We start from the raw sequence: 15057 nt of genomic DNA on the forward strand, positions 1-15057 counted from the left end.
GGTGCCACCCCCCAGGGGGTGTTCAGAGTGTTGGTACCACCCCCCCAGGGGGCGTTCAGAGTGTTGGTACCACCCCCCAGGGGGCGTTCAGATAGTGTTTGTGTGGTACCACCCACCAGGGGGCGTTCAGAGAGTGTTGGTACAACCCCCCCAGGGGGCGTTCAGAGAGTGTTGGTACAACCCCCCCAGGGGGCATGCAGAGAATGTTGGTACAACCCCCCAGGGGGCGTTCAGAGAGTGTTGGTACCACCCCCCAGGGGGCGTTCAGAGTGTTGGTACCACCCCCCAGGGGGCGTTCAGAGAGTGTTGGTACAACCCCCCAGGGGGCGTTCAGAGAGTGTTTGGGGGCGATGGGTGCAGAATTGTTTAAAGGGAGGCATTGAGATGCTCAAAGGGGGCGCTAGTTTATTTTTATTTATTATCATTGTTTTAATATCAACAACTTGACTGGAACTAGAGAGGAGCCTAAATGCAGTGAAGCACAATCAACATCCTAAACCCCACTTCAGAAACAGGGAAAGTGTCACTTTTTGTGTTTAATTTATACACATTCAGTAGTAAAATGAGTGCACATCTGAGTCCAAGATTATGAAGATTGTATTGGGTTCCATAGAAGCCTTCATTTGACACAACACTGACCTAACAAACTGAGACAAATAGAAACATTAATGGCTGATAATCTCATAGATACCAATAACAAATCATAATTGAGAGCCGAAATAATATTTTACACTTTGAGCATTTGTTTTTATTGAGAAATAAATTACTGGCCCTGTCGTGGTAAATTTATAAGTGTGATTAGTCATTCTCAGTACTTCGATGACATCTAGTGGTGGACCTGTGCAACACATTTTTGGGACATGGCCTCACAGATAGTTTATGAATCTTATTATGAAATGATTTAATGTTGTTTCTAGGGGATTTGAGGGGGGGGGGGCGTGACAAGAATCGTCAGAGTTCGAACTTTCTATTTAATTTTTTATTTTAGATAACGGCACTCATTTCATGCGATCGAGCTACCAAATACCCTTTTAAATGGCTCCTTGGGATAAATGCATAGATGTCTCTTTTGGCCAATTCAGTCACAATCAAAATAGTGCAGTAGAAAATCGATAGCATCAACTTGTTAAGCAACAGTTTCTGTTTCAAATGGTTTACTTTGTTATTAGTTCAACGTTTCTCCTGGTGATGTGTGTGCAAATAGGTTGGATGAAAAACATCACGAAATATAGGTCTTGCACGGGATGTTTGTGCAGTAGTTTTTCTTCCAACATGGCTGCCTGTAACCATTCATAACCATATCAGTGCAGTGGTAGAAGTTATTAGTTACAGTAACCTGTTCTACAGTTTTATGTCTGCACTTTATGTGCTCATTTTATGCCTGTCTTTTTTCTGTTGTGAAGCACTTTGAGCTGCAGTTTCTGTATGAAATGTGCTATACAAATAAAGTGTATTATTATTATTATTATTACTATATTACTGGTTATACGATCCATAATAACAAATACAAATATTAATTATTATATATCAACACATTAACCGTTGCTTCTTCCAACATGGAGGGGAAAACTGGCATTCCATTCTGTGAAAGGCCTCTCTATTTGCCGGCTTGGATCATCCGAGTTCCCGAGGAGCACGTGAACGCGACATGAAGAGGGCTGCCAATCAAGATGGACACCGCGGATGAAGGTAGCTAACGCTAGCTTAGCTCCGGCTTGGAGTGTTATTATTCACATGCTAGTTTACCGGCTTTCCTGTAACGTTTACATTTGAGGAGAAACGTGTTCCCTATCATGACTGACATAACTTAAGTTACCAATCGAGTCCACGTGCCATTGGTTTATATATTGTCCCTAACTAGCCAAAACAAACATCTAAACTGTTGCTAACTGCTAGCTAAGTGCTAGCTGACTGCTAGCTCTCAAACAGCTGTTAGCACCAGTGTTGTGTTTGTGTTGGCTGGACATTCACAACAGACATAAACTAACGTTAAACTTGCTTTAAACGTTACCAAGCTAAACGCAATCCGATAGTAACGTTACACGTTAACGTTATTTAACTAGCAATATTGACAATATAAGACAATGTTGACTTTAGCGAATTTGCTAAGTAAAATCTTGAATTAACAAATATTGGTCATCCTCAACTCCACATGCACACAGGTTGTATGGTGGAGTAGAACAGTGATCATGGTTTGTTGGCATTTTTGCCATGCGTGGCAAGAATAAACAGGGTCACGCCATAATAATATGACTGAAGTCACATTGCACACACTGTCAGATGGGGGTCATCATGCAGGATAAAGCTGTCCATTTACAAACTCGTTTTACGACTGCTAAAATGTTGGACCGATTACTGTGAAACTGTAACATCTAGGATGATTGCAGATTACAAGCAGTCAGTCACAAATAGCTGGGATTTTAATTTAATCCATTGATTACTTCTTTTAGATTAGCCTACTTCTGGGGTCTTGATTAAAAACCAAGCCCTAGCTCAAAATGTCTGGTGATTATTGTAATCTGATTTCATAATCCAAGGGGGGTTTTACTGCACATCATAAAGCTGACTTTGTAGCCTGTGACTGAATGTATGATTTTATTTCCTGTCTGGTCGTTCGTGACACCCCTAATTTCTAAATAAAAATTTACAAATTATGTCATATCACACAGTAATTTATCTCAACAAAATATCGTCAAATACTGTTACCATCAAAACTAAGATAAATACGGTGATGTGATATTTTGTCCATGGTCGCCCAGCCTTAGCCTGCACAGTATACAAAAACTGTATGTGTTATGACAGAAATGTGATGTCTGTTAACAGCGGACATATGCCGGGTGTGCCGGTCGGAGGGGAGCCCGGACAAGCCTCTGTACCACCCCTGTGTCTGCACCGGAAGCATCAAGTTCATCCACCAGGAGTGGTACGTCCCCTCTTCATCCTTTAAGCGCCACGCCCTTTTCCACTCTTTACCCAATGGCGCCAGCGTTATTGACCATTTTAGCGATGTTTGCAGACCCATCATGTGTTCTGTATTATAGCTATGGAGACAATAGTATGGCTCATTTGACAGGCATTGTTCATAGTCCATCACTGACTAACGAGAATTTCTACATACTGTAGTTTGTGCACTATTACACGCTAACCATCGCCCCTTATATATGCAATATGCCCAAATCGTTCTGGTTGTTCGCCCGAAACCCCAAATAAGCATGTTTTACGTTAAAAAGAATACCAGCAGGTTACCTAAGATGGACCTTACCTCAGTCAGAAAGTACTCCAAAATTAATAAATCCCAGTCGATCCCATGGTGATCGCAATTACTCGTGTATATTGGGCAGCATGGCTACCATACGGGAAATAATAGCTCTGAGGTACCAAATCTTCCACCGATTGCTATGTTGTGATCCACTCCTAGGCGGAAACAGCCGGAGTGGATCACAAGAAAAGGTTCAAAAGGTAGATGATACTGCCACCTGGTGAGATTCGAAGGGGTGGTAGGTCACCTCTTCATCCTTTAACCCTTTCACTGCAGCACTACCAAACGGTTAACCCTTTCACTGCGACAATACACAGAAGGTTAACCCTTTCACTGCCACACAACAGCAGGGTTAACCTTCTGTAGTGTGGCAGTGAAAGGGTTAAAGAGACATGTTTATCCACCAGGAGCGTATGTCAGCTCTTCATCCTTTAAAGAGACATGTTTATCCACCAGGAGGAGTGGTAGTAGGTCACCTCTTCATCCTTTAAAGGAAAACTCCAACATTTTGGGAAATTAGCTTATTTAACATCTTCCCTGGAGTTAGACAAGAAGATACATACCTTTTTTGTCTCTGTGCGTGCATTTAGCTTAGGGAACAGTGGCTCCGTTAGCGTAGCTTAGCTTCATCACTGGAAGTGGGGAGGGTTTGAGCTTGACGTGCCCTACAGTCACCAAATACACTCCAAATACAACTCCAAAACGTTCCTGTAAACATGTTGTGACCTGTGTATTTACCACGTGAAGAAATAAAAAATAATTGAATTCGACAATTACGTTTTCTAAGCAGATATACTCGGAATTTTTGTTTGCCGATCATTTTTTGTTTATCCACCAGGAGTGGTACGGCCCCTCTTCATCCTTTAAAGAGACATGTTTATCCACCAGGAGTGGTACGGCCCCTCTTCATCCTTTAAAGAGACATGTTTATACACCAGGAGCGTATGTCACCTCTTCATCCTTTAACCCTTTCACTGCCACACGACAGAAGGTTAACCCTTTACTATCACACAACTGGTAGTTCGGCGGTGAAAGGGTTAAAGAGACATGTTTATCCACCATGGTTGCCTCTGCCATTGGTGTGAGAATGTGTGAGTGAATGGGTCAAATGTGAGGAACAAATTGTTAAGCGCTTTGGATAAAAGCTTTGAATGTCTTTAAAGTTTTTTTTGCTGAAAGAAAACCCACTCAAATGATGCAATCTAGCTTATGTTTTGTCAGCTTGTTACAGTGAATGTTACGTTGACTCATCCTTATGTTTTGTCAGTTTGTTAAGGTGAACATTACGTTGACTCATCCTTATGTTTTGTCAGTTTGGTACAGTGAACGTTACGTTGACTCATCCTTATGTTTTGTCAGTTTGGTACAGTGAACGCTACGTTGACTCATCCTTATGTTTTGTCAGTTTGGTACAGTGAACGCTACGTTGACTCATCCTTATGTTTTGTCAGTTTGGTACAGTGAACGCTACGTTGACTCATCCTTATGTTTTGTCAGTTTGGTACAGTGAACGTTACGTTGACTCATCCTTATATTTTGTCAGTTTGGTACAGTGAACGTTACGTTGACTCATCCTTATGTTTTGTCAGTTTGGTACAGTGAACGATACGTTGACTCATCCTTCTGTTTTGTCCTCATCCTTGTGTTTTGTCAGCTTATTACAGTGGCTGAAACACAGCAGAAAAGAATACTGTGAACTATGCAAACACAGATTTGCATTTACCCCAAGTAAGTAGTTTATTTCACCTCACTGTGATCCTTATGGTATGTGTTTGATATCCTATGAAAGGTCTATTGTTTGATCATCATCCAGTCCAGATAATATATTTTTTCATTCACTCTTTCTCCTCCCTCCTCCCCCTTTCTCCTCCCTCCCTCCTTCTCTGTCCCTCTCTATGTCTCTCTGTCTCTCTCTCTCCTCTCTCTCTCTCTCTCTCTCTCTCTCTCTCTCTCTCTCTCTCTCTCTCTCAGTCTACTCTCCAGACATGCCGTCTCGCCTCCCGGTGCAGGACATCTGTTCTGGTCTGGTGAGCAGCGTGGGCACGGCCATCAGATACTGGTTCCACTACACACTGGTGGCGCTGGCCTGGCTGGGCGTGGTCCCCCTCACAGCATGTGAGTCAGCCTGCAGGGTGTCAGACAGGGCCCACCGCAGATAGGTTCCCCCAAGTTCAACACTGTTTGACCCTTAGCTGCCAGTAGGGTTGGGTACCTTCACATTTGAACCGTTGCTGGTACCAGTACCTAGTTCCTGGAGTTTGGTATCGGTACCCAATGGTACCTTTTCTCTCTCTGTAATAACAAGAAATGTAATTGCAGTTGTAAAACAAATAAGTCCAAACATCTCAATTTCAACATTGTTATTTATTTAGAACATTTAGTAATTTATTGTTATAACACACCACACAAAATAAATCCCATGATCATGTATTATGTTTTTAAATGTTTAAATATTAACAATATCTGGCCATTGTGGCAGGGTTCTCTTTATACCCCTCAAAAACTCCCACAAACATAGGTGTAGTCTGAAAAATCAAGTTGGTGTTATTTTATTTGCCGGCCTCCCAACGTGCAGAGGTGATACCATTGGCAAAAGTGAAACAAGCGAAAATAACAAAAACAAAATACACTATTTCAGTGTATTTGGAGATTCACCAGCATAATTGAGTTACCTACGTTGCAACTCAGCCAGGTGAAGACTCCCTTCCTTGTGCCAAAGCAGACCTCTTATACCTGGTAGCCCCTCCCACCAGGCTTCATACAGGTGTTACACATTAACATATTAGCAATTTCCTATACACAATTACACACTATATCTAACATACTCCACAAATGTTTATCAAATCTAACCAAATCCAAGGGTGGCACAGTGGTTAGCACGGCTGCCTCACAGCAAGAATGTCCTGGGTTCGAGCAGGGGGTTCTGTGTGGAGTTTGCATGTTCTCCCTGTGTTTGTGTGGGTTTCCTCCAGGTACTCTGGTTTCCTCCCACACCATAAAGACATGCATGGTAGGCAGGGACTACAGATGAAAACGAGCTCATTAGCTAATTCTGGCACATTTACATTGATTTGGAAACTGAAGATGTTGATTAATGTGCACTGTCCCTGGGCAAAAAAATAAATAAATAACTTAACTTAAGCCAATACAGTGTTTCCCACAGGATTTTCAGAGACTATGGGGGGTGAACCTCCGACCCTCTCATTAGCTCATTAGCTAATTCTGGCACATTTACATTGATTTGGAAACTGAAGATGTTGATTAATGTGCACTGTCCCTGGGCAAAAAAATAAATAAATAACTTAACTTAAGCCAATACAGTGTTTCCCACAGGATTTTCAGAGACTATGGGGGGTGAACCTCCGACCCTCTAGGGGGGTCCGGGGGCATGCCCCCCCCCCCCCCCCCCCCCCCCCCCCCCAGAACCTTTATTTTTTTTGTACATTTTAAAGTTAAATGCATCAATCTGGTGCACTTTGAGAGCAAAATAAAGAGGCTAGATCTATGATGAACTTTGTGCTCAAAACACAAAATCGACTAGACTAGTGCTTCCCAATCCTCTCCTCGAAGCACCCCAGCCGTTCAATGTATTTGTTAAATTACACCACCAGCACACCTGATTCAACTTAACAAGCCCTTTATTAGTTGAATCAGGTGTGCTGGTGGTGGAATTTAACAAATACATGGAACGGCTGGGGTGTCTCGAGGAGAGGTTTGGGAACCACTGGACTAGAGCATACATTTGAGCCATCAAAGAAATTAAGCAAAAGTGGTTACCTGTGTTGAACTGGTTTATTTTTTAGAAAATAAAAAAATATAGTGGATTACTATTACGACTACTACCACTGCCAATACTACTGATACATCCCTATTGGCAAACTTTATATTTAAAAGAAATGGTTAAAAAAAAAATTGTTTGGTTCATTATACAACATTATACAATCGTTTGACAGCACTAAAATATATGTATGACAGTATGAATGAGCATAGCACTCTCAGGTGTGCACCCTTGGTCATGCTACTGATTAGATTATATTAGATTAAAATGTATTGTCATCATACAGCATGAGTACAGTACAACGAAAAGAGGTTTGGAATCCAACCAGAGTGCAAATGTTACAGTGAAGTACAAGTAATATACAATGTACAGGTGATTAAACTGGGTATAGAATATATAAATGAGTACTACTGTAGTAATGGTAGTAATTAGTAATAGTGCTAATCAGATGTATGTAGAGAGTTGTAGTATTAATAATAAGTTACTAAACTCCAATCCACACGTCGGACCAAAACAAAGAATTGTGTGTGCAATACAAAGTGTAATACCAAGTGGGGTTCTTTTTCCTAGAGTTTGTTGTTTGATGATGGCATTACAGATTCTACCTTTAATGAAACTTGTGTGTGTGTGTTCTTACAGGTCGTATCTATAAGTGTTTGTTTACAGGTTCAGTGAGCTCCCTCCTCACCCTGCCGTTAGACATGCTCTCCACGTAAGTATAATGTCCTCCTCCTCTGTCCTCCCCCGTCCTCCTCTCTCATTCCCACTCTGTCCCCCTCTGTCCTCTCTCGTTCCCCCTCTGTCCCCCTCTCCCGTCGTCCTCTCTCATTCCCCCTCTGTCCTCTGTCCTCCTCTCTCGTTCCCCCTCTGTACCCCTCTGTCCTCCTCTCTCATTCCCCCTCTGTCCTCTCTCGTTCCCCCTCTGTCCTCCTCTCTCGTTCCTCATGTGTCCTCCCCCGTCCCCTCCTGTCCTCCTCATTTGTCCTCCTCTATCCTCCTTTGTGGTGACCTGTACTGTCTTCCTTCACAGGGACAACCTGCTGGCTGACTGCTTGCAGGGCTGTTTTGTGGTGACCTGTACGCTCTGTGCCTTCATCAGCCTGGTGTGGCTCAGGGAACAGATTGTACATGGTGGCGCCCCCCAGTGGCTGGAGCAGAACCAGCCTCCTGCTGCTGCTAACAACAACCAGCCCCACGGCCCCGCCCAACAACATGAGGTATTAATAACTAACTTTCACAACATGAGATATTAATAACTAACTCTCACAACATGAGGTATTAATAACTAACTCTCAGAGCCACAACATTAGGTATTAACACTTTGGTCGCCAAAAACGCCTTACCACGTCATTCCCCGCCATGCTCATTCTGCCAATGACGCCGTACCACGTCTTTGAGATCAATATTTAAAAAATCTGTGATCGCAATCATATTTCTCCCCCGGAGACATGAGATCTACTGTTGATCCCCTCTCAACGGTTCAAGAGCGCCATCTGGTGGCCGATCGGCGGATCGCCCAAACCGGAAACAGGAAACGGAAGCTGGTGCTCATTCCAATTCGGTCCGATCACTCGCTAATAGTCCCAGGACTCGAGCTAGACACAATGGATAGCAATCCGTTACCAATAACTCGATAAACAACATGATTTGGACGTATATACTATTATACAACCTGGAGATGGATCGCATATTTCTACATCCCATAATAGGAATATTTCTGCTCCACGCTCATCGCCCAACGCTACGAGGAAGCTACGGTGAGATTCAGCGTTTTTTTTAACGTGTTCGATATAAACTGCTCTGATGATCATATCACCCACACTAGATGAATCATCGAACGTTGGCCACGGAATTATAAACGACCCCCCCCCCCATCCGGTCAACATCAGATGATAAGTAGTAACTTCTAGAAGCACGTCCACTTGACATTTTTTATCTCGCGCAGATTGCTATCAAACTGTATTTGATCATCAATATAATGCATTTAGGGCTATAAATCACGTTCTGGAGAATGCTGCAGAAAACGATAAAAACATACTTTAGACCGTATTTTAGTATGAATAATATGTGAATGAAAAAGTATAACGTTGCTACACCCTGAACAATAGATACTTGACGTTGAATGGGCCATAGTAATGTCAATTTAGCAATACAATTAAAAAAGTTATAGCCCTGCAAAGAAGGGGAACTTCTCCATAGACAAATAGAGCTGGCGTGGGATGGTTTATTGTGAATATAAGCCTTGCGACCAAAGTGTTAATAACTAACTCTCACAACATGAGGTATTAATAACTAACTCTCACAACATGAGGTATTAATAACTAACTCTCAGAGCCACAACATGAGGTATTAATAACTAACTCTCACAACATGAGGTATTAATAACTAACTCTCAGAGCCACAACATGAGGTATTAATAACTAACTCTCAGAGCCACAACATGAGGTATTAATAACTAACTCTCAGAGCCACAACATGAGGTATTAATAACTAACTCTCAGAGCCACAACACAAGGTATTAATAACTAACTCTCAGAGCCACAACATGAGGTATTAATAACTAACTCACAACACGAGGTATTAATAATTAACTCTCAGAGCCACAACATGAGGTGTATATACTAGATTTACTGGAAGTGAGAAGGACTCTGTTAGTCTCCCTTTGAAAGGTCTCTGATTCCGTCTCTCGTCCACAGGGTCCAGGAGGCGGGGACGCCCCAGCGGGACCTCAGGGTGCTCCAGGGGCCCGGGGTCCAGGGGACGCCGTGCCGGGCGGGCCAGGAGAGCACGTCCCCGACGATGCAGGAGACGAGGCCGAGCTGGAGAACGAGGAGGAAGAGGAGGAGGGCGGGGAGGAAGATCCTGCGGATGGCAACAATGGTGGACAAGGTCAGTGAGACTTGGGACACGTGGACAGTCAGTCAGTGGTGGACAAGGTCATTGAGACTTGGACCAGTCAGTCAGTGGTGGACAAGGTCAGTGAGACTTGGACATGTGGACAGTCAGTCAGTGGTGGGCAAGGTCATTGACTGGAATATCATGTTTATATCTCACGGTTCGAACAAACCTCAACGTTATTGCCATAAAATACAACGTATATTGTTTCTTTACCTTTCTGTGAACGTCTCAATCCGGTGATTTTGACGCAGCTATCGCCCCAAAAGTAACTGTACTTACAGTAGATTTCATTCACAGTCTTTGCTGCCCTCTATCGGGCGCCTGGTTGCACTAAATCCAGATTTAATTAATTAAGGAAAGAGGAAATCTGTGCGGATCCATAGATGTATCACTTGGCCATAATAAGGAAATTTATAGGCCTGATATTTTATATTCTAAATTAATATTTCCTATTGCATGGGTCCGGATGGCAATCAGAAATCAGAAAAAAACTAAAATGTCATAATTCAGAGCCACGCCCATATGACCAAATTAGGTCTAGATTGCCACCGCTTTAATCAATGGGGGGACGGGGATATTTGCGAACGCTTAAACTATATCTTAAATTATGGGTCTAATACACCCGTCGCTTACATTTCCATTTTATACCGTTTTGAATACGAGTATAGTTTTGGAGATTTCTAGTAATTCCAGAGAAAGACACGATAATAGCCCTTTAGTGGAATACACAAAACACGTTGTCATTTTTCGGCTGATTTATGAATCATTTTCAAATAAACGCTAGATTATCGATAGTATATGTGTGTGCTCATGTACAAAGAGAAGCGGGGTCTGAAAAATCGCTTCTCCGTACTTTGGTCGGCGCGAACCTCACACACACACACGCTCCGATGGTGAAGAAAGGAACATCGGATTACCCCAAGATTTGTAACATAAAGGCCTTACCACACATGCATCTGATGTCATGCAAAAAGATTAATCCAATTCCTGATCGCCATTCCAAATATCGATCGTGTCCATTGATCCAACGTTATAGTCCAAAACACAATGATCCACGATGCTCCCAGTGGGGGGACTCAATGCAATAGTATCCAGCTGCATGCCCGAGAAGTAAAACCTGGACCGGACTTATTTTTTTGATGCACAGTCCCAGCCAATCCAATCCAATGATGTGCAATACCATCCGGGAGACTATAGGCGGCGGTATTTGCCCTTTGCGAGCTCAGACCCATTCCCAATGATAATGTCAGGCTGGATGGATGAAAAATGTATGGATATCGCTAATAAAAGAAATAACGATTAAAACCCGACTATACTCGTGCAGGGCTCTACAAAGCGACCATATTGCTCGCATATGCCCTTAGAAATATGTGTGTGCGAACCGGAAAAATCAATTACTCGCACGGGTGTGCGAGTGAAGATTACAGCAATCGTGCTTTTTTTTCTCCGCTGATAAATCGTTAAACTACAAGTGCCACATTGCACTCAAGCCAACGGTCCAATCACAGTAGAGTGACGTGACTGGTTTCAAGGGAAATAAAGGAAATTACCAATCGGAAGCTCTCATTTTCTTTTTTACTTCCTGAAAGTCCGCCATTGCGATATGCGAGACTTTCCCGAGACCGTAACATTAAATGAATGTAACTTATTCTAGTCTTACCAATAGCAATAGATTTTAGAACACCTAGATTTATCGATAGCAATAGTAATATAATGTTAATGCAACAAAACGAATGCCTTGCTTTGTTAATCATAACGTTGATGCAGTAGCGTATGTCGTTGTGTTATCAACAGCAGAGGTGGGCAATAGAGTCCAGCTGCAGCGCCGGAGTGCAAGCGGTGTGACGTAATTGGCAAAATCGACTGTCAATCAATGGTCTACCTGACACGCAAACTCATAAACAATGTTTCTGTACTGGAGGTGTACAGTATTTCAATAGGCAACCCTGAAAGGATAATTTTTCTAGAAGAGCAACACTAGCCAAAACATAGGCATTGTATGCATAAAAGGGGCAACAGCTAAAGTTAAGTGACTGTTACTTTTGTAGCAGTAGTTTGATTTGATAGTTTATTTGGGGACAGCACATGTTAATGAACATCAAGTACAAAATACAAAATGTAAACATGCAGGGTTGTAGCAAGAGCTAATTTACAACAGGGCCCTATTCCCCGTACCTGGTTCAACTAAGTCGATCAAAAGTCCCATTATCCAGATTCAATTAACGGGATGTTTGAATCCGGGATTTCCCTGTTCCTCGAACGCCGATTCACTCGTTAATTCGAACCAGACTTGATACTCAGGATAATTGCGCGCGGCCGCTTCAGTTGAAAAGACAGCAGGTGTCGATCGCAGAAATCCTGATTTTCTAACGGCATTGATTGATTTAAAACTTTACAAGATTGCAGAATGGGTACAATACAGTACGGCTCAATAGCCTCGCCGACAAGTTAAATGCATAATCTATAGGCAAATTTTAAATCCCTCATTACCCCAATCAATCAGATTATATTTATTTAAATGTAACTGCTGGCAATAGGCTTAATGGAATGAATAATCGAATGAGATCTTGCTAGCGAAAATAATTATTTCAACTCTTTCAGAATAAGTATACAAAACAAGCCCAAAGATAAAGAGTATATCTAATTGATACGAATTAATAGATACTTATGAGGATATCTGTACTGTATGCGCTTAGGTATCATGTAATATAATAAATACATTGTTCCTAAAGTTTTCAGGCCGCGACCCCCGAAATAACGGTGTCAGAGAGCCGCGACCCCCACTATAGGAGGTGAAACATGCAAACGTTCACATGCACACATTATGCATTGGAGGCTTTTAACACGCACAATAACTACACAAAATAACACAATAATCAAACAACCATAAAATGAATACATATAGCGTGTTTCATTTAGAAGGCTATAATGTTCAACTCACCTAATGAGATGGATGGGCATAGTCTGGGTTTAATTTTGGAGACAGCGACTCGGAGATCATCCTCCACATTCATTCAGACGTGATCTGTACTTATTTTTTATATAAGTCAGTGCAGATAAAGTTTTTTTCGAATAGGTAGGTATAGCTGTGCGTATTCCCCCTCAATTGATATCTAGTCGGCATCGGAGGTGGGCAGCGATCTGGGACGCATTCTCCATCAGAAACAAGTGCACCTCATCCCGCAGCTCAAACGGGTGTCGTGCAGTATAGGAAATCCATAGGCTGAATATGATTTTATTATCAGAATTTTAGGTCTATTATTTTACATTTCAAAAGCATTTATTTGACCAGTTTAATGTATTTTAATTGTTTTTAATTATAGGCCTATTTCACACATTCTATGAAATCAATACATTCTGGAAATCATCTCGTGAAAACATTCGGAATGGGATCAAAGAGCACCTACGGGAGGCTGCAATTCGAAACTGGCCCCCGTAAATGTCCAAACACCCCCTCCCACCCACCCACCCCCTCCCAATGTACAGTTTCCTCCCCCTCGTATATATATTTTCTGTTAGGATCTCTGTTTAACAGTACTGTATATTTGCATATCTTGTATGTCACAAATGTAACAGTACTGTATGTCATGTATGTCATAAATGTCATGATATATATCTGTATATCTGTATGTCATGTATGTCATAAATGTCATTATGAATTGAAAATGGGGGACCCTGATGTAAACAAGACGAAAGTCTTTCTCTGGGTCTGCAACCCCTTAACAATTGTGTGTATTGAGCCGTACTGTATTGTACCCCATTCTGCAATCTGTTAATAAAGTTTCCAATCAATCAATCTCTGAGGAAGGGAGCTGCCATTTTGTTCTGAGGGAGTGGCCAGCTTATATCCAGCTAACTCAACTAAACCCTGCTCCGGAGCAGGTTCAAACTTTTCGATCTGTTGCCATAGCGTTTTAGAAAATCCGACGTCGGGGAACGGAAATGTCTGGCTTAAGTCAAGCTATGCTGAAAATTATCCGGCTAACTCAGTTAGCCAGGTACGGGGAATAGGGCCCAGGAGACAGCAAAACTCTTTCAATAAATAAATAGCCTGCTTAGGGTAAAAGCATTGTGGCAATCAATGATAAAAACAACAATAAAAACAAGAAACAAGTTACATAAACTAAATCAGATAAAAAATTATCACAGTTCTGGTTTGCCTTAAGATTTAACAGAGAACACAGTTTTAGCAAAGGTAGTATACCGAAAAGGCACCTTACAGTCCCCTCTACTGATGGCCCTGGTGGTAATGCCAGTGTCTCCTTTTTGTTTAATGTCACTGCCTTTTTTATTAGGCCTAGTTGTTGGCTACAACTTTGCCACAGTAGGCATTAATCACTTAATAGTTCAAATGTCTGTGTCCCATTCCCGTTTGCACACGCAGATACACACACGCACACAGTGGGCCAGTGACTTTGGCGGTATGTGCTATTGCACAGATGTGTATCCCGTCCCCCTTTGCACATGCACGCACAGTACAAATATACATTTATTCTTGAAAAAATAAAATAAACTCTGTTACTTGAAATATTTTCACTGTGCTCCTAAATATTTTTGTCTGCTCCTGAATTTCTTTGTGTGCTCCTAAATTTTTTCATTTAGGAGCACATGTGCTCCTTGGGAAAAAGGTTAGCGTAGAGCCCTGTCGTGATTGGCACTCAACGCATGGCGAGTTAACCCGACTATACTCGTGGTTGGCACTGAATGGGTTAAAGGTTCATGCTTCTCCCCATCTCTGGCTGACATCACCATTGTGATACATGATGGTTAGGCCTTTGTGTTTTCAAGTTTAAATATCAACATTATCTGGCCATCCTCACTAAATATCAAACTTTCCAAAGACCAGAGTTGGGACGGGCACGCGCACACACACACACACACACCAGCGTTTCCGTTAGCCGGTAATTACCGGTATTTGACCGGCAAAATCTGTTGAAGTCCGACATATTTAATCTCTCCGGTCTTAATGTCCGGTGAAAATAATTCTCTGAGTCTAAGCACAATTTGATTATTTGAATTGTATTAAAATAGGCTAAAATTAAATAGCCTATGCGATGAACGAAACAATCATTACATTTGTTTCATCGTTGCTTCTAATAATGACAACGACGTTGTCAGCGAG

The 15057-nt window shown here is 42.0% G+C and overlaps 1 protein-coding gene across 1 annotated transcript in view; it reads left to right on the forward strand.

Moving 5' to 3' along the window:
* Window positions 1–1656: 1656 nt before the first annotated feature.
* Window positions 1657–15057, forward strand: part of LOC311239701 (E3 ubiquitin-protein ligase MARCHF6-like) — a 73232-nt gene continuing 59831 nt past the window's right edge. Inside the window, exons 1-7 of the mRNA XM_084328110.1 lie at window positions 1657–1689; window positions 2824–2923; window positions 4914–4987; window positions 5231–5374; window positions 7677–7749; window positions 8068–8254; window positions 9734–9926. Of these exons, the coding sequence (XP_084184236.1) occupies window positions 1671–1689; window positions 2824–2923; window positions 4914–4987; window positions 5231–5374; window positions 7677–7749; window positions 8068–8254; window positions 9734–9926 (790 nt within the window). The 5' untranslated portion in view covers window positions 1657–1670. The remainder of the gene's footprint in view (window positions 1690–2823; window positions 2924–4913; window positions 4988–5230; window positions 5375–7676; window positions 7750–8067; window positions 8255–9733; window positions 9927–15057) is intronic.

The sequence above is a fragment of the Notolepis coatsorum genome (assembly GCF_963971535.1).
Source record: "Notolepis coatsorum genome assembly, chromosome: 13".
Taxonomy (NCBI): domain Eukaryota; kingdom Metazoa; phylum Chordata; class Actinopteri; order Aulopiformes; family Paralepididae; genus Notolepis; species Notolepis coatsorum.